At 36.4% G+C, this 20,987-nt stretch overlaps 1 protein-coding gene across 2 annotated transcripts in view; it reads right to left on the bottom strand.

Annotated features, from left to right (window-relative positions):
- PPP1R1C (protein phosphatase 1 regulatory inhibitor subunit 1C) overlaps positions 1-5,320 on the bottom strand; it is a 142,140-nt gene extending 136,820 nt beyond the window's left edge. For both annotated transcript variants that reach the window (XM_017532759.2, XM_037740052.1), the window contains exons 1-2: positions 4,815-5,320; positions 3,118-3,178 (exon numbers count right to left, since the gene is read on the bottom strand). In XM_017532759.2, the coding sequence (XP_017388248.1) occupies positions 3,118-3,178; positions 4,815-4,895 (142 nt within the window). In that variant the 5' untranslated portion in view covers positions 4,896-5,320. The remainder of the gene's footprint in view (positions 1-3,117; positions 3,179-4,814) is intronic.
- Positions 5,321-20,987: the final 15,667 nt, after the last annotated feature.

Below are 20,987 nucleotides of genomic sequence, written 5' to 3'. Positions count from 1 at the left end.
CCCAAGGTCACATGGCTAGTTAAAACCAGTATCCAAGTTTGATTTGGTTTGGTGTTCTTTTATTGCTGTTTGTTTGTTGTTGTTATCTTTTTTTTTTTAACTGTAAGGCGGAAATTCTTTTATTTTTCATATATATATATATATATATACACATACTATATATATATATACATATATATATATATATACATACATATATATATATTATTGTGCTTTAGCTTCTGGGGTACATGTGCTGATCATGTAAGATTGGTGCATAAGTACATACATGGCAATGTGGTTTGCTGCCTCCATCCCCCATGTCACCTATATCTGGCATTTTTCCCCATGTTATCCCTCCCCAACCTTCCTACCTCCTGTTGTTCCTTCCCTAGTCCCCCCGCCAACAGACCCCAGTGTGTGATGCTCCCCTTCTTGTGTCCATGTGTTCTCATTGTTCAACACTCACCTATGAGTGAGAACATGCAGTGTTTGACTTTCTGTTCTTATGTCAGTTTGCTGAGAATGATGGTTTCCAGATTTATCCATATCCCTACAAAGGACACGAATTCATCATTTTTTATGGCTGCGTAGTATTCCATGGTGTATATGTGCCACATTTTCCTTGTCCAGTCTATCATTGATGAGCATCTGGGTTGGTTCCAGGTCTTTGCTATTGTAAACAGTGCCACAATGAACATACATGTGCATGTGTCTTTATAATAGAACAATTTATAATCCTTTAGATATATACCCAGTAATGTGATTGCTAGGTCAAATGAAATTTCTATTTCTAGGTCCTTGAGGAATCACCACACTGTCTTCCACAATGGTTGAACTAATTTACACTCCCACCAACAGTGTAAAAGTGTTCCTATTTCTCCACATCCTCTTTAGCATCTGTTGTCTCCAGATTTTTTAATGATCACCATTCTAACTGGTGTGAGATGGTAACTCAATGTGGTTTTGATTTGCATTTCTCTAATGACCAGTGATGATGAGCGGTTGTTGTTGTTTTATCTTTTGAGTTATTTCCCCAGTAATCTTGGTGCTAGATAATTTTTGCTGGGAAAACTATAAGCTTTCACGGGTTTTATTACAAAAATCCATCACTAGTCCAAAATTTCTAGTTGCCATGCACACTGATGCAAGTCCTATACACAGTCAAAGGCTGATTAGTTCTTTGCAGACTATTCTAGTGTCCATTAACAGGGATGAAGATGCAGGCAGGTGAGGTACTAAAATAAAGTCATTCTCTGTAAGATGCTGTTTGCATCTAATTTGTCTCCAGTGTGCTTAAAAAAGAAAGAGAAGGATGAGGTCAATTAGAGAAAAGAGACAATACCATCTAGTAATTGGGAGATCTGACAAGAAAAAGGTTTCTAGAGAAAAACTAAATTCATTCCCAGTGATATTTAAGTACAATTCCTAATCTACTAAGATAAGTGGTCCAGACAATGGATTTATTTGTTTGGATTTGCTTGTTTGTGGGGCCTGAATGACTAGTCACATTATAAAACGTTCACCACGTAGTGCAAACTGAAACTTTCAAAGCCAGTGACAGCGGAAATGTATGAGCTTCAGTATCAGAATTACCTGCATTTGTCTCTGGAATATGTGACTGTTAGTGGAATAGCTACAAAAATCACTTCACCTCTCTGATATACACTTTCCTTATCTGTAAAATGGCACATATTTGGCACTCAAGAAAAAGTAGGTACTGTTGTGGGAGTTCAAATGAGAGCGATGAAGGTCACTTGCATGACTTCACTATGTTCAAACAGCAACAATGTCTGTACACCTCTGAAAACTGCTTTCCAGGAGATGGAACACCTGGAAATCAAGTTGTGCAGTACACTTCAAGCAGGCATAGGGAGGAAAGTTTTAGGACATTGCAGAAATGTTGCTACCATGAGCAAGGCAGTGATGGAAAATTGCTATAAAATTACCCCTCCCAAATTATGTTCATACTTGTATTTATTTTTAAACTGTAATTACATTCATTTGCACCTCTTATTTAACCAAATATAAGTAAGTTAACATTTATTGTGGTAATATATTTGAAAATAATTTTAAATCCAATGGTACTTTAAAGTTATAGGATCAAACTATAATTATTTGTTTTCAAGAGAAACAAATTAGCTTATTTATTTTCCATCACCTGAAAGTTTTCTTGGATTTGGGTTCAATGATGAATAGTCTATTAATTTACTTTCTTTTTATATGTTTCTCTAATTAGAAAAGAGTCTGAAAAAGTCAAGGACTATTTCACCCTGGTATTCTTAGATCACTCACTACAGTCTATTATTCGACATATTATGTTTCCATTGCTTAAACTCCTTTTGTCCACCCATTATTGTTTATACCTGCAAAAAATTCAACACCAAGTTCAGCCTGGTTACAAATTAATGCCATGACCTTTCCCATCCTACTTGTATATCCAGAGGCAGCACTCAAATGTGAGACTAAAACTCACCCCACTCAATAAATAAATAATGTTTGTGTATTACACATGATAGTCTTTTATCAGGAATAATAATGCAGTTTTCATTTTTACAGGAAATGGAAAATAAAACCTCAACAAATGGATTCAGCCATTCAGAATGGCTCTCAAATAGTGAGTGCTGAAAATTGATCTGGTTACTTGTCAATTACATTATTTAGAGATGACATCAGCAGCAAATCTGAAGCCAACGCTGGGCCATTGCCCACACTATGTCAACCTTTCCAAATTTAAAAAAAACCTACTCTTTAAAGATATAAGCATCTCTAGGGCTGTAATTTGAGCTTTGAAACCTAATTAAACGGCTTTTCACCAGCCTCATTTATAAGCAGCCATCCATGTTCCATATAAACACCCGAACATATGACAGCCAGTGCTAGCAAAACATTTCGTAACATATCATCATTAGTGATGAGAAAATACAGAGAAAATTTCTAGACAAAATAGTATTGCTTGAGATGGTTCCTATAATATTTATTTCTGATTCTGTTTATGATTCATTGTATAGATTAGCTTTTTGGAATATTGCTAACTGAAATATTAAATTGAGACTTTTCAGTAATGACATGGACTTTGACGTTACTCAAGCAATTCCATTATGTTCCATCAGTGTGAAAGACATTAGGCTTCTTTACCTGGGGGGTTATGTTCATTGAGAATCACAAGTGATGCTGGCGTAGGTCTTCTTTTTCTGATCTGTGAACAACAAAAGCCCAGATAATATCAGTGAGAATCAGACACTGCCCCAGGTTACTCTGCAGCTTGCAAAGCTGTCTCATCCTCATCTTTCCCCAACATAGAAAAGCAAACTCTGGAGGGCACACATAAGGTCTCCCTAATTTTATTTTGAAGTAATAGAAAGCCACAGAATTGAACTGTCTGATAGTAGTGTCACACTCTTTGACCAAAAAGCTACATTTTCACGGAAAAGAAATAATTATATGCATTTGAATGATACAACAGAAAAATAATTTACAGTGAAGGTATGGAGATGACCTGGTAATGTTAGTGGCTGGCTTGGAGCCTCATAATATTGGTGATGCTTTCAAGATCCATTAACATTATTTTTAAACAGGAGAAGGAAGAGCTTGAAAACCTATTTCTAGCAGGTACCACAGTTAAATTAACAGCATAAGCTTTGAATTTCAATTAATTTTGTTAACTTTTTAATTTTCTAGCATAATATTTATAACAAATCAACAAATGAAGAATAAATATGGATCTTATGAGAATATGTAAGTTATTACAAACTCTAAAATTTGGGGTTTAATTTTAAGAGTTATAGGAGCATAGTATTATTAGAATTCCTGAAATGTAATATCCTTTATTTGTTTAATATATTCATTTATGGATAAATTTCTAAAGTAAGTGTCAGTAGGATAGAGAATAAAATGTATCAATGACATCCTGTCCAAGATAGAAGAAACACCCCAGGGATTCAGCATAGACATATGTTCAAGGTTACATTTACCTGGACTGAGTCTAGATGCATTTACCTCAGACAGTCAAAACATCCTGAAACACCGTGAGTTACAGATTAAATAATGATTTTTAAGACTTTATATCAAATACTTGGAAAATGATTCAAAAGTAATTTAAGTTTTATGAAATTAATGGATTAGGTTGATGTCCTCATAAATTTCTTTGCTTTTGCCTCCTCACAGGTGCAGTTCTAAGAGATGCTGTTACATCAAGAGTCTGAAGTGAATCTGAATATGAAAGATGATACAGATGTAAGCCAATATGAGACATGGAGAAAGAATCTAGGAAATGTTAAAAAACTGTTTGTAATGTCTGAAGAAAATGATTTTAAAATCATACAAAAAGCTACAAATCCTAACTACAATATGTTACATAAATTTATAATCACTGCTGTGGGTTCACAATAAAAATATAAGAAAATAAAATATTAGCCTATAGTCTAAAACTATTTCAGGATTTAATGACTTTATTGCTAAATCAATCATTTTAGTTTATAAAAAATTTAAAAAGTTGTTCATTTTAAGAATTCTTAAAAAGTTGCTCTAAATGTTGAACCTGTTATTTTAATGAGCAAAAATGAACAGATTTATGAATCCAAATCTGAATTGCTTACAGAGCCATTTTCCCCTCATAGTTGCTAATTTCATATCAAGTGAAGTGCTACGTTATAGCTAATAATTCTCCCAATGCAATTTAAATACAAGTATGTATAAAAACCAACTTATTTCTTGTTTACATATCTTGAAATTCACAGCCAAATCAAGAGGTAAAGAATCTTTCAATTAATAACAAGAATGCATGTTCATATTACCCTATGTACAAGAATTTTTCCCCATCCAATTTCACTTACCTGCTCTGCTGCTTCAGGTGCAATCTGACTCTGGAATAAAGGCACAGCAAATTGTATCTTTTTGGGACTGTTGGGCTCCATGGTAATGATGATAATTAGTCAGAGATGTGAAGAGCTCAGAAAGACTAACCCTAAGTGGTGTCCGAGGTGTGTTTCCTCAGACACACTCTGCTAAGCCACACAGAGTCCTTCGTAATAAATAGCTGTAATTCCAGAGCGAGCAAGTGAAGATGCAGAGTTTTGAGTAATCCCCTTCTTCAACATCCACGGTGATGCCTGGCTTGCCTGTTCCCCCACCAATCCCTTGGATCCTCTCAGCACAATACAGAAAGGAACAATAAGCTAATTGTGTGCCTCTTCACTAATACACATGCCAAGCACTCACTCAGCAGCTAATTGAAAATGCAATGCTAGCCTTGAAGGACCCACTGCCCTGGGATTTGAAAGAAAGGCTCTATCCACTGTACATTACTAACCGGCTGCTCAAAAGTGCAATGTAAGCTCCCTCTGAGTATTGCAGGGATGGGCCATTCATTATTGATGAACATCAAGCAGGAAGTTTTTAGAGGTGGGGGCAGGGTTTGGGTGTGGAATCATTTCTCTTAGCAACTTATAAGTCAGACACCTTTGCTATTTCACACTCAGCCATGTAACAGTTGAATGGTCATGGAGGGTAAGTCACAACCAATAATATCAGCTATATTTATGCTATAAGATCTGGTCAGTTTAGATTCATCCTAGGAGGCAGAGCATCTGTGATATAGTGAGGACAGCGTTACTCCAGAGCTTAGCAGATTTTAGTTCGAGTTTCACCTTCAACATTAATAAGCTCTTTGGCCTCCAGAAAATTAGTGGCTATGTCTAAGGCCTCCACACCTCCAACAGAAAAATGAGGGGGTTGGACTCAATGACCTTTAAAGTCCCATTCTGTTCCAGCATTCTAAAATTGTAGTTCGCAGTTTTCATTAGAGTGGAAAGTATTGTACTGCTAAATTTAGCAAACAGCTTGGAAGTCACTGCTGCTTCAGTGACCTCTATTTTATTTCCTGGTGGAGCCAGTTATATTCTCTGGCTTGGAAGAATATAGAAATGACTGGAAAATATTAGTAGAAAGCTAATGGTAATCAACATTGTGGCTTGTTGTCAATAATAGAGATGTATGCAAGATAAGGACTTGAAAAAAGCATGAAGTAGGTAATGTTCAGAGGATAGGCTAGTGGTCAAGGAACAGTGGGACACTAGCCTGATTGCCACATTAGTGAATGTCAAAGAGGAGGCAGTAACATAGCCAGATGGCCTTCATGCATTCAAATACTTTCGTGAAGAAAGCGTGAAAACAAAACTGTTTTAATGGAACAGAGAGCTTAAGATTTCTACTTTCTTGAGAGGCATTATGTGATGAATACCAGATTTTTAAATATTTTTTGGATTTGCTTAATATATTTAGACATCAGCTATGATTCCAGGTATTTACAATTGAAATTTTTATTTTTTAAATTCTGATTCTGTAACAGGAATCCATCTTCATGATTTAAGTAGGCAACATTCTGTTGAAGGAATATAGAAAGGAATATGCATTATTCAAGTAGTTTTCTATATTCACTAGGGAAAAAAGCAATGATGTGGATGGGAAAGTGCTTTCAGGTGGAGAACAGTGCTGACTAGCAAGAAATCTTGTAATGAGTTCATCCCTGTAGTGTCAAAGGGATATTTATAAATTACAACATTTTATGTAACAGTTTACAAAAGTCTCCAGAAATAAAATATAAATTAATATTATTAATGAAGTTATTTCTTTGAATACATCTTCAAATTACATGAAAGTAAAATAAGACAATATTTTTAGTGAGGAGTTAATCCAAAACTTCACATAATGCAGTAATTAAGAACATGCACTTGGCAGCCTTGAGTTCAAGCTTTATTTAGCTCTGCTACTTAACAAGTTTATCAATTTGGGCAGTAAGAGAACTTTTTTCCTGTGAGGTTTAGATTACTTCATTTCTGAAAAGAGCTCATTAAAAGGCCAGCATGTAATTACTCAGTAAAAGATAACTATTATTATTCTTTCAGCCGGATTTTTCAGAAGGCTTAAAGATACACATTTTCAACCAGAATCACTAAGAATATGTATCTACTTGTAATAATTTGTTATGACTTAGAATAACAGGTGATAAAGTAAAATTTCATATATGGGTTTGGTATAAATACCAATAAAATGATTCTCATTAACTATTAACCAAATCCCCTATTTTGAATAGTTTGACCAGAGACAATACTGTATGTAAATGGGCTATCTAGACACTTTAAACTTTTTGTTTTTTATGAGGCCAACTCCTGTGTATCCATTTAGATTCTGTTGAGTGTCATTGCTTCTAGGAAGCCTTTGTAGATTTACCATTTTCCATATTGGGTTTAAACTCATCTCTCTGTATTCTCAAAGAACAAAGCATAACTCTATTTAGCATAATAACTACCTCTATGTCTTTTGATTGTTTAGTATTTTGCAACTTTATTTATTCATGTAGTAAATATTTGTTGAGTAGATACTATAGTCTACTCCACACCAGGGCTTTTGCTATGGCACTAGAGGAGAGAATGGGTGAAAACGTGTTTGAAATCCTTTTAAAGCTAAATTGTTACTCCAAGAACCACTTAAAGTGCAACTTAAACATGAAATAATCTTTAAAAATGTTAATATAGAGTTTGCATGGGGGGTATAATTTTCCTAAATATTAGGTGCACATTTTTTATCCCTGTTAGAGACAACAGTAATAATTAACCCTTGTATAATACTATGTGCCAGGAACTATTCTAAGCGCTTTATCTACATTAATTTATTTAATCCAACAATTCTTGGAGGTAGATATTATTGCTACCCTCAATTTAAAATTAGGTAATCGGGAGTCAGAGAGTTTAGGTAATTTGTCCAAGGTCATCCCACTAATATATATATGGCAAAGCCCAGTTTCAAACCCAGGCAATTTTGCACAGGACTTGGGCTTTTAATCACAATGACATCATGATGGCCACTGTAATATAAGGCCTTTAGAGAAGTCAGTGGAAGTCAACAGAATCTCCACAGTGGTTAGAGGTTCTGACCACATCAGTTCCATGGTAAAAGATCTTAAGATGACATGGCATATAAATGAAAGAAAAGCAAGTAGCATGGCTAGATACTATTAATCAAGAAACTCAATCATTGCAAATTAGGTATCAGTATAGAATGGAGACCCTACAGTTGGATGTTGTACCACCAAACTGACTGAAAAAGAAGCTTCTCTCTCTCTCTTTAAAAGTAATGGGTTCAATCATTAAAGATTAAAAAGGCCTCTAGAACAAGAAATAATACAGTCTCTCTTCAAAGTAAGTGATACTGTGAGTAAAGATGATAAAACATTAGGAAAAGAGGCCATTAGGCCTTCCCAATTTTACACTCTAATATCTATCTTGCCCTACTTTCCATGATTCCTCAAGACCCCCATACCCTATACAGGCCATAGTTCATCCACCATCGGTCCTTCTGTGGCCTCCCCTACCTCCTTGGGAAGCCATCCTGCCTTCCTCCCAACCTTTTTTTTTAACCCAAATTATATTTATCTTCTAATTCCACCTCCTTAGGAAGAGACCTTCAGATTCTCCAAACAAGAGTCACTCAATTTGTTTCCTCTCCTGACATTTAATTATATATAGTTTAATGTCATTCTATAATAATTTCCTATGTGTTTCTTTTGCCTCTTCTCCTAGACTGCAAATCCCTTCCCATTCTCTCTTAAACATAAACATAACAAGCAAGATGCTGGTCATCTAGTAGCAGCTACGTAAGTACGATTAGATTTTATCTAATATTATTAAAAGACATAAGGCGTTCCAATAAACTGAATTTTCCTAAAGACCACAGCTCACCATTTTAAGCCCTACACCTTGCTATTAGTATTTCTTGCTGTAGTAACTGCCTCCAAATACCCATAGATACATAGTTCTTATGACTGTTTTTAGAGTTCTTTTTCTTTAGCTGATAACTGCCAATACTTGTTTTTTGTTACCTGATATTAACAAGTGATTTATTTAAGGGAAGAGTAGGGAAAGAAAGGGGAAGAGAGGAGAGGGGTGGGGAGGGAAAGCAAATTTTTAAACTTTTTAATGTATTTTCTATTCAAAGCTTTGTTTTAAATATCTTGAATTTATGGTTCTTGAAAGATATGCAGATACATGAGACATTACTTTGTTTAACAATTAGTTGGCTAACTAAATGCCATCAAAAATAAAAACAAGTATTTATTAAGCATGCCTACATTAAATGCTGGAAGTACCATAATGAACAAAAGCAGAAAAAATATAAGAGCATCTAGAGATGAGTCCATTGAGAAGATTCCTAGCCCTAAGTCAATGCTTTTCTATTTCTTTTATTCACCTAAATGCTGGCAGTCACATTTTCAATGCACCCCCTTGCATGTCCTCCTTCGATTCTAGCTGTAACTTCATTTACTTCCTCCATCAAAGAAAACCTATCTAATTCAAGGGAGAGTGACAATATTATTGGGATTTCATAGAATTATCTCAATTATATTCATTGTAACCTATTGGAGAACTCCAAAGCCTTCATATTAATATTAAATTATTAGTGAACCATTGATACCTAATTGAGACAAAGAGGCCTATCTATAAAATGTGATTGAGTCCCAATAATATAAATAAAATGGACTACTCTTTCCAATTACTCATTTAAATTAAATATCCCCCAGGGAAATTATTGGCCATAGTTTAACTCTTGCAGAATGTCTTCTAAGTTCAACCATGTAATTTTAAATATTAATTTTTTTTCCAGATTTATAACTATAAGAAGCTTTATCAGACTAAGCTCACTATATTGCAATCTCTATTTAAATCTGAATTCCCACAGCACTTAAGTATAAAAATACTTGCAATCTATATTTTGCTTAAAGGCTCACATCACTGATTCATTCATTCCACATTTATTTAGTGCCTACTATATTCTTTAAAACTTCTTTTTAATCATTTTGCACGTTCTCATCTTCACTGACTCTAACAATTTTGATTTACTCTAGAATCTTCATATCAATCAGTGGAGTATATATGAGTGTTGAATTGAACTGAATAATTACTAGTGTGTTACATAAATACTCAGGATTTTTTTTCTTCTAGCCATACAGACACTATTTTATTAATGCATAATTTTTTGTGTAGTCACTCAATTACACTTAATCTTTAGTCTTGTTGAGGCAGTTTCACTGAAGAAAGCCATAACCTCATGAAGAGTTTGTAGCAAGTCCACATCAGCCATGATGCTATAGCAGTGAGTTGACATCAGAAGAGGGAACTCCAGAGATTTGTAGAGCTAAAGCACTGTGGGTCTTTATTGATGCCACCCTTGGGGAGACAGCTCAACGGACAGCCCAGGAATAGGAGTGTCATGATGACACAGTCAATCACAGCCCAATGTGGACCAGGAGTGTCAGAAATTTTAGACCATGAAGACTTTTAAAAGACTTTAGCTCCAGTCCAGCAAAGGCACAAGAATAACAAGAGGAAGAGTTGGGATTCACTTTCACCCCCTCTCTACCCATCTCCCTTTTCATTTATTTTGGTAACTTTCACTTCTATGGATTTCCATAGCTTAATGTTAGCTTTTCCCTGCTTTTTGTTTTGCAGAGATGATAATTAAATGAAATTGGACATTGTAATGATTGAGTCTACCTAGAAATACATTCTTTCCAAAATGCTTTCATAAATAGTATTTATTCATCCAACAAATATTTATTATCTCATTCTATGACAGACACAGTAACATAAACAAAAATACAATAAGATCTCAACTTTTAAAGAACATATAGCTGAGGGAAGAAGGCAATCCTATACAAATAAGTACCATAGAGCTGGCAACACTGTGATCAGAAGGAGATATAGGAAGTGGAAAGGGGACCTGGGTAGGAGGGTGATGTCTGACTGTGAGCCACAGACATTCTTTTATTTGCCTACATGTGTTGTTGTTTTTAATTGCTACAACATTTAAAAATACACAAAAATAAACATATTCCACTTCTTAATAAAATAGAAAATCTTGCAAAGCTGGGCCCTCATATCTACAAGGTCACAGAGCTGCCTTCTGTATGCAAAGCAGTGAGTTTTACATAGAGACAGGCTCTAACACCTCTAACTCTGTGTACAAACTATTCACACCCAGTTAGCTTCACTCAATCTCTGACCTAGAAGAAGAAATGACAACATTGTATGCCATGTAAAGAAATGTGGGATTTACTATGAAGGCAATGACAGGACCTAGAGGGATTTACATAAGAGAGTATTGTAATTTGATTTAGGTTTTTTAAAGAATGATCACTGTGGTGCCCATGTAGAGGTAGATTGGAAGGGGTCAAAATCAGAGACAAGGCTATCTGAGGATGTCATAAAAATCTACTCAAGAAATGAAAAAAGCCTCAGATAAAATAAAGCAGTGAAAATGGAGAAGAAGATGGACTAAATATGGTTATTTAATAAAATTGGATGATAATAATGGAAGAGTTAGAAAAATGATGAACTATGAATTCAGATTTAGCAGCTTAGCATATGGAGTTATATCACTCACTAAGAGATAAAATATAAGGATAAGATGTAGAACAACAATAAAAAATCAATTACTCTAGACTTGGGTTAGTCCACGCATGACATCTAGATGGAAATACTGCTTACATTTTCTCATTATTAAAATTAGTGAATATTAAAATTTAAAATAAGGATAAAATTCTTAACTATTTCATAGAATTGATATGAGGATTCCAAGAGATAATTCATGAAAACTGTTCAGCACATTGCATGATCGTGACTCAAACTGCTGGGAATGATTTGAATAGCTAGGGATTAGAACACTCTGGAGCTTCTTAACTCACATGCCTGGCACCTGGGCAAGAATGACTCAAAAGCTAGGCTCAGTTGGGGGTATCAGGGTACCTATTTTTGCAGAAATGGAGGCAACAATCTCTCTCATTCCACACATTTTTCCAAAATGGCCCTTACTAATCTCCCACCAAGAGCTGGAGTCAAATTCCCCTCAAATCTAGGCTGGACTAAGTGACTCATCTGTAAACTATAGAACACAGGGAAGGTGATGCTTCCTGACTACTGAGGCTGGGTCATAAAAGGCCATGGTCATTCCAGTCAGTTCCCATGTAACATCCCTCTCCAGTCCCTCCAGCTGGGACTGCTCCATCTCAGAAACCAGCCACCACACTGTGAAGAAGGCAAAACCACATGGAGATCACATGTGAGTGCTCCAGTGGACATCTTCAACTGAGCCTAACCTGTGAGTCACTCTTGCCCAGGTGTCAGCCATGTGAGTGCAGAAGCTTCCAGAGCATTCTAGTCCCTAGCTATTCAAGTCACCTCCAGCTGTTTGAGTCTTCTGATCTCATACCCCAGACATCATGGTCCAAAGAAAAACACTCCGGCATTGCTCTGTCTGCCTACTCTCCAAATGTTCAGAACCCAGGAGGCATGCAGTGAAAAGCCTAAGTCACATGCAGAGGTAATATTGTTTGGCTGTGTCCCCACCCAATTTTCACCTTAAATTGTAATAATCACCACATTAAGGGTGGGGCCAGGTGGAGATAATTGAATCATGGGGGCGGTTCCTCAATACAGTTCTCTGGTAGTGAATAAGTCTCATAAGATCTGATGGTTTTACAAATGGCAGTGTCTGTACAAGCCCCCTTGCCTGCCGCCATGTAAGATATCCCTTTGTGCTTTCTTTGTCTTCCATCATGATTGTGAGGCCTCCCTAGCCATGTGGAACTATGAGTCCATTAAATCTCTTTCTTATAAACCACCCAGTTTCTGGTATGTCTTTATTAGCTGCATGAGAACAGACTAATACAAGTGGTCACATGCCACTTCCTGTCAACATCCCCAGCGGAGCCCAGAGTTTGAGTCATCACAGCCACCCCATGAGACATGTGAGTGAAGAAGCCTCCAGGTAATTCCAGTCCCCAATCATGTGAGTCAGCTCCAGTTGTAAGAGTTCCAACTGAAATTCTCAACATAGTGGGGCAGAGACAAGTCATTTTCACTTTATCTTACTAGATTCTTGACCTACAGAAACTGTGGACATGAAAAATGGTTGCTGACCTCCCAAAGTGCTGGGATTACAGGCATGAGCCACCATACTTTTTAAAGTGTCCTACTGGACACTTTTAAAATCATTAGTGTTATTCTTACAGTTTGCTATTTTATAATACAGAAGAGTGGTCTGTCTTGAAGATATACACATAATATATGAGTCATTGTCAGATTAAGCCCTGGAAGTCATGGGAATAGATACATTAATCCAAGGAGTTTGTGGAATGCAAAGACAAAGTAGAGAATTTTGATAAACCTGGTCAGTTGCAGTGGCTAACACCTATAATCCCAGCACTTTAGGAGGCCAAGGTGGGCGGATCACGAGGTCAGGAGTTCGAGTCCAGCCTGGCCAACACAGTGAAACTATACATCTATACATACATATATATATACATATATATATATATATATATACACATGTATAATTTATATATATACAAAATTTATATATATAACATATATATAATGTATATATATATATGTTTTATATAATTATACATATTCAACACAGTGAAACTATATATATATAATTTTGATAAACCCAAATATTAAGTGGGAAAAGAGAGGACAAAATGGAAAAAACAAAAATTAGAGGAATAAGAAGACCAGGAAAGAATAATAACATGGAAATAAAGATGAAGAGAGTTTCTTTAGGAAACATGTGATCAGCATGTCAAAACCACAGAGGATGTAATTATGAAAATCTAAAAATTATCCATTGAATTTTAGTAGTTACATTGAAAAAAGGATTGGAAATAGGTAGGCGAAAAAAAATTTAGTTTTTTGTTTTTTGTTTTTTGTTTGAGATAGATTATTATTCTGTTGCCCAGGCTGGAGTGCAATGCTGCAATCTTGGCTCACTGCAACCTCTGCCTCCTGGGTTCAAGTGATTCACATTCCTCAGCCTGCCAGGTAGCTGGGATTATAGGTATGTGCCACCAAGGTCGGCTGATTTTTATATTTGTAGTAGAGATGGGATCTCGCTATGTTGCCCAGGATGGTCTTGAACTCCTGGCCTCAAGTGATCCGCCCACCTCGACGTCCCAAAGTGCTGGGATTACAGGCATGAGCCACTGTGTGTGGCCCATAATTTAGGCTAGTTCTTTAAAAAAAAACACCTTGGCAGTTAAAAGAAAGCCTTCTTTAAACATGGAGCCTTACAGTACAGCGCAAGAGCAAGAGTGGAGTGGAGCTTTTTAGATTTGTTTTACAGATGAATCAGACTTGAGTAAATATTTCCTAGGCTGCAAGGAGGTAGCCAGTAGGGAGAGAGGTTTAAAATACTCAAGAGACAGAGAAGAGAGAGGAATCGGTAGATAAAGATTGATATAGATAAAATTTATATAAAGGTGAGGAAGATTACTCAGGATTCCTGAACAGGAGGACAGTAGCCTTTGTGGGAGATTATAGGTATGCTTCTCTTACTCAACAATATAAATACATAAATACATACATAAATAAATAAATCATTTGCAAAATTCTTCACATTTAAAAAAATTTGATAATACGATGGAACAAAATAATGTCATAATAAGATTTTATTTAGTTTGGATTCAGGAGTAACTTCTAGAACCCTACTGTTGGTAGGGTTTCCAAATAATTTTCAGAAATTTTATATAATGTTTAAATAGTATAGCCGTATCTAGTATAATTTTATGGTAGATTTGTATCCATATATACACACACATATGCTCATGCATTAAACACACACTGACATATAATATGCACTTACTTATACTTTTGTGTGTGGTGTGTGGAAAAGGTTTGGAAGAACATATTCTGAGATGTTAATGAGGTTGTCTCTGGGTGGTGGGTTTACAGGTCATATCTTTTCTCTTTATGATTTTCTATGTTGTACAATGAGCACATTTGAATTTTTAAATAACAAATTAACTGCCAGAACAACAAAGATAATTTTTAAATAAAATTTTTTAAAATCCTTTTGCATTTTGATGCAGAAGATTTTTCACACCCTATCTTAAATCATAGAAATTAAAATAGATTACTTTTTCAAAAAATATGCTTTGTCTTCTAGTGAAGGACGAGCTACTTTGGATGAGATTATTATTTCCAAAAATATATTGCATTTACCTCCCTTGCTTAATACAAAAGAACACTGTTCCTAACATTCTTAGATTTATCTATAAGAGCAATATTACAGGTACATGGAGGGCCTTTCAGTATGGATTGTACTTGACATATGTAATACAATGGAAAGGAACTACAATCATACTTTAGAAGGGGTCAGGGGAATATTTTCTTATAGTTTCCTGTTAAATAACTATTATTTTCTTGGTTTATCTTTGTTAATTCTTTCCTTAAGCTATGGATAACAAGTGCAACATATTTTTTTTTTGTTTACATAGTTAAAACAATAAATAAATGTGTTGCTGAGAGAGAGAGAGTAAACATGGTCAAAGATGAAGCTTCTTAAATTTGAATGAACTTCACATCTTCTACTCAGAGGAAATGTTCAAACTGTAAATAGTATTATACGCTATCACTGCTGTCACTGAGGCAGGCAAAGCAGGAACGATATTCTAGCAATAGTTATCAATCAGGGAAGACTTGAAAGAACAAATTATCCCAAAGTCTTGCCCAGTCTTATCTTTTTAGATGTCTTTCCAAAGAGAATGTTGAACAGAGAACACACTCTAAATACAAAGAAATAGGCAACAAATAACTCCCAGGGGATGTACTATCTCCAGTTTAGTTCTTCAAAACATTTCATCAGGAGCAATTGCTTTAAATTACCCCAAGACTTCAGATTCATAGTTTTTCAAAGCAGGGTTTTAAGAGTCCCTTAAGTCAATGTCTTGTAATCCCATAAGATTGATTTCTGACACAATCTTGACAGTGATCAAAATTTTAGTGGACTCCTTTCATTTATTTTGCAGGTATCAGGAAAAGCATTTTGGGTACTGTCTTTATTGAGAGACATTATAAACGATCAAAGACAGGAAAGACTGCACTCGTGATAATAGTGAAGCACTGTAAGATACATATAATCTTCTAAAAGATGTTCAGGTATAGAGAGTGGAAAATCATGTAGTTGCGGGCAGCTACTGCTGCCTAACTACTCTCACTTTCTCTGGAAACCAGGGAGATTTCTGATTTACAGCTCTCAAAGGGTATCTTCCCACCTAAAGTGACAGTCTTCTGGTGTTTTGGTCCATCTCCCATTTCATCCCTCCACACTTGAACATTCTCAAATTGTTTCTGAAAACCACACAGAACAATTGGAAAATCTGAGTTCCTAAATTCCAAGATGGACCCACTCTATATAAGGTTGACATGGAGATGCTTCAGATTCATCTTAATTCTAGAAGAATCCAATCTCAGAGTTGAAACCAAATTTTTGTGCAAGGGAGTAAGACCACAGTCTTTTCCAATTATAGTTTGTGACAAGACTAGAATCTACATTCTGTGATAATATTAAAATGCAGATAAGCATACTTTCATTGAATTTCTGGTAGTTCTGTGAAATGTTTTAATAGCATCTTCTGTTCAACTCATTTGCACCTGCAAATATACTCTATGTAATCCAACTTAGAATTTATGTAACATAGATAAATATCAAGTGAGAAATATTCTGAGTATAATCTTCTGTATGTTATTTTAATTAATATTTACAACCATCTTTTGGATTTCTGTAGGAAAGAGTGACAAACAGCACATACATGATTTAAATCAACTCTAGATATTGGTTCCACTTCTATTTCCATAATGATTTTTTTTAACCTAATTTTTTTTTAACCTAAGGCTCTCTACCCACACATATATAAAGCCTTATAAATACTCCAAGGTAGTATAATTAACTGATTTAAATTTCAACTCTTATCCCTCAATCTTAGTAAAATGCTACTATTTAACATAATGTTTAAAAGGCAAGATTCAAGGAAAAAACAAGTCATCAAATGTTTGCATAACTCACTAATTAATCAATCCCCAGAAATAAAAAGTTGGTGCTAACAGTAATTGATTAGACAACCTTTTCAAAATATTTTTTAAAGAAAACAGAGATGTAAATTTAAATTAAATATAAATATAATTTGAAAGTTTTATAGAATATAGATGTCAGTGGGGCCATACAACACATGCTGTATCCATAGTGAGTATACTTTTTCTTTTTCAAGAAATATATTTGATTAGAACATCTCTGCAAAATCCAGCCAATTGTTTTTTGTATTAACAGTGTTAGAGAAAGATCTACTTTGCCAAAAGTCCCTTTTCTCCTGTCTTTAAACTTCAACAAATGATCAGCTCTCAGTTGACACTTAAACATTCATCGTTTTGCCTTTTTTATTACCACTATAAAATTTGACAAACAGCTCTCTCCTGTCTTGCTTCTTCTGCTTACCTCCCTATCTGTCACGTAAATGGTGTATACACGTTTAGTACTTTGTATATGTTCTCTGAGTTCTAACGTCCATTTAAACAAAAATAAGTTCTTTATAAAATTATTTCAAGTTTTGGCTTTACGTTGCTGCAGTTAAGCAATCTTCTGGCTCTGAGTAAACTCTGAAAAAGAGCTGTTACTGAGTGCTTGTCTATGTTTCCATGCAGAATGTAGGCTTATTCATATCTACAAATAGTGGAACATTAAAAATAAAATAATTTCCTGATTAGGATGAGTCACTTTCAGCAAAAGCAAATGTCTTGGTAAGAACATGAAACCTGTACTGAATGTTTGCAAGCATTTGCCTCTGTGTCTTAGTCATGGTGACCTGGAGTGGGTCTGGTCTGGCCTATGAGTCCAAGTTGCTTACTGAGTATATTTATGCCACAGCAACATGTTTTGGGGATCACTGGTGTCATCCCATAATTTCTGCTTCTTGAAAATTTGAGCTGTTATACATCTTTTCTTACAATTTCCTAATGACCTAGTTTTAAAAAGTGTTAACATATGACTCATTAAACTGCTTGTGTAATATATGCATAATGAGCTTGGAAGCAAACAGATAATTCTTAATTCAGAAAGAACATGAGATTTCTAGCAGGTTGTAATGTGCTAAGTCTTATTTTCCAGTACAAATAATGAGTCATGGAACAAAATGGATGATAGAAGTAGTTAATTAAGAAAGTATGATAAGAAAATCAATTTAGCTCATCATCTGTCACTTTATAGAATATAGAAATTAAAACCTTATCTTCTAGGTGCACCTTAGGCCATGTACCCCATACTCACCACTGAACTTACTCTGTCTTGAGTTAACTGCAGCCCTTTCACTTCTTACATGTGGTCACTTTGCTCAGAACATTCTTCTACCCTGCCTTTGCTGCTTAGCAAACATCTCTACTTTTAGGACCAAGTTCAAGTGCCCCTTCTGCTAAAATGTCCTCCAAGCGCTTTGTTACTGCATCCTCTGGAATTTGTTGATACATTAGTTTTTTTGTCCTATTAAAAAGTAATTACACTAATAATTTATATAAGTGATGAATACACATTTATTGTCCACATCCAAGTCCACCTCCAAAGAAACAAGATGCTCAGCATGACCTTTTCCACAGGCTTCACTCATCTGCCACAGTGAAATCATCTTTTGTTTGCCATTTTCCTATATCACACATTTTTGTCTTGGATTCATTCTCTGACTTACTGAAGTATGATATTTAGTAAGCTTTATAGAAATGATTCATAGGTATTAAACTTTCTAAGACTTCCAATATCTAAAAATGACTTTCTTTCCCCTCCCACATTAGTGAATTTGGCTGAGTAAAGAACTCCAGATTGAGGGAGGAGACAGAGAGTGATAGCCAAATAGAAGTCTCCACCAATTGTCCTCCTGGCAGAAACACCAAATTAAATTACTATTCACACAAAAATCCTGAAGGATTTTTGCATGGGAACCAAAAGTCATGTGAGCAAGCACAGTACTTTGTTTTAAGTTTATATCACTGGAAGAGGTACTGAAGGAAATAGTAAAGACACTCTTGAATTGCAGACACCATCCCTTCTCCATCCCCCAACAGTGGCTATGCGGTGCAGAGAGAGAATCTGTGCACTTGAGGAAGAGAGAATAAAGTGATTGTGGAACTGCATTGGAACTCAGTGCTGCCCTGTCACATAAAAAGCAACATCAGGCAGAACGCAGCTGGCACCCACAGATGGATCATTTATATGAGCCCTAGACAGAATGGAATCATCCATGCCAGCAGTCAGAACCTGAGTTCTACCAAGCCTCCAGACCATGGCCTACAGTCTTCTGGGGCCCTAAATAAACCTGAAAGGCAATCTATGCCACAAGGACTGCAATTCCTTGACAAGGTCTGGTGTTGTGCTAAGTGTGGAGTCAGGAACTTGCAGGGAACATGACCTAGTCAGATACCAGCTGGGGTGGCCAAGGGAGCGTTTGTGCCAGCCCCCCAACCCCAGGCAGTACAGTTTGTAGCAACAATAGAGATTCCTTCCTTCTGCTTGAGGAGAGTAGAGGGGAGAGTAAAGAGGACTTTGTCTTGCAAATTTTGTGCCAGCTCAGCCACAGTAGAATAGGGCCACAGGGAGAGTTCCAAGGCCCCCATTCCAGGACCTAGCTACTGGACATTTCTAGACACACCCTCGATGAGAAGGAAACCTGCTGCCTTAAAAGAAAGGACCCAGTCCTGGCAGGATTTGCCAACTGCTGATTAAAGAGCCCTGGGGTCTGAATAATCAGCAGTGATAAGCGGTATTCGCTGTGGGCCTTGGGTGTGACTCAGAGACGTGCTGGCTTTAGGCGTGACTAGCACATTCCCAGCTGTGGTGGCTGTGGTGAGAGACTCATTCTGCTTGAGAAATGGAAACAGAAGAGTAAAGGAGAAACAGCTTGGTCACAGTGGGGTAGAATACCAGGTGGGCCCTTTGGGGTCCTGATTCCAGGCCTTGGCTCCTGCATAGCGTTTCTGGACTTGTCCTGCAACAGAGGGGAGCCCACTGGCCTGAAGGGAGAGCCCAGGCCTGGCAGCATTCACCACAAGCTGGCTGAACCACCCTTGAGCCTTGAGTGAACATCAGTGGTAGCTAGTAGTACTCTCCATGAAGTGGGGCAGTGGTGGCCACAGAAGGAGGCCCGTCTGCTTATGGAAAGGAGAGAAAAGAGTAGGAAGGACTTTGTCTTGTGGCATGAGTGCCAGTTCATTTTCAGTAGAATAGAACACCAGGTAGATTCCCAAGATTCCTGACTCCAGGCCCTGGCTAATGGACAGCATTTCTGGATCCACACATGGCCAGGGAGAAATTGCTACCCTGAAGGAAAAGGCACAAGCTTGGCTGGCTTTGCCACCTGCTGATTGTAGAGACCTAGGCCCTTGAGCAAACATAGGCGATAGCCAAGTAGTGGTTATCATGGACCTTGAGCAAGACCCAGGGACCCAGGGCTGTGCTGGCCTTGCACAACCAAGTACAGAGAGAAAGACTCTGTTTGGGGAAATGTAAGAGGAGTCTCTGCCTGGTAATTCAGAGAATTCTTCAAGATCTTATCCAAGACCACCAAGGTGGCACCTCTATGAGTGTGGAAAATTCACAGCATTACTGGGCTTGGAGTGCCCCCTAATGCAGATATGGCTGCAATGACCAATATCTTAGATCACAACATGCAGGTCCCTTCAAATACCCTGAAAGCTTTCTCAAGCAGGATGGATACAAATAAGCACAGACTTCAAAGACTACAATAAATACTTAATTCTTCAATGCCCAGACACCAATAAACAACCACATGCATCAAGACTATCCAAGAAAATATGACCTCAAAAGAAACAAACAAAAAAATAAGGCACAAGTCACCATGGACCAATCCTGGAGACACAGAGATATGTGATATGTCACCTTTCAAGACAGAATTCAAAATAGCTGTTTTGAGCAACTTCAATGAAATTCAAGATAACACAGTGAAGGAATTCAGAATCTTATCAGATAAATTCAACAAAGAGATTAGAATAATTAAACAGAATCAAACAGAAATTCTGTATTTGAAAAATACAATGGCCATAATGAAGAATGCATCAGAGTCTCAATAGCAGAATTGATCAGGCAGAATAAAAAATTGATGAGCTTGAAGACAGGCT

The sequence above is a fragment of the Cebus imitator genome, unplaced genomic scaffold (genome assembly GCF_001604975.1).
Source record: "Cebus imitator isolate Cc_AM_T3 unplaced genomic scaffold, Cebus_imitator-1.0 Scaffold78, whole genome shotgun sequence".
Classification (NCBI taxonomy): domain Eukaryota; kingdom Metazoa; phylum Chordata; class Mammalia; order Primates; family Cebidae; genus Cebus; species Cebus imitator.
The sequence above is the reverse complement of the archived record's forward strand: the minus strand, read 5'-3'. Positions and strand labels throughout refer to the sequence as shown.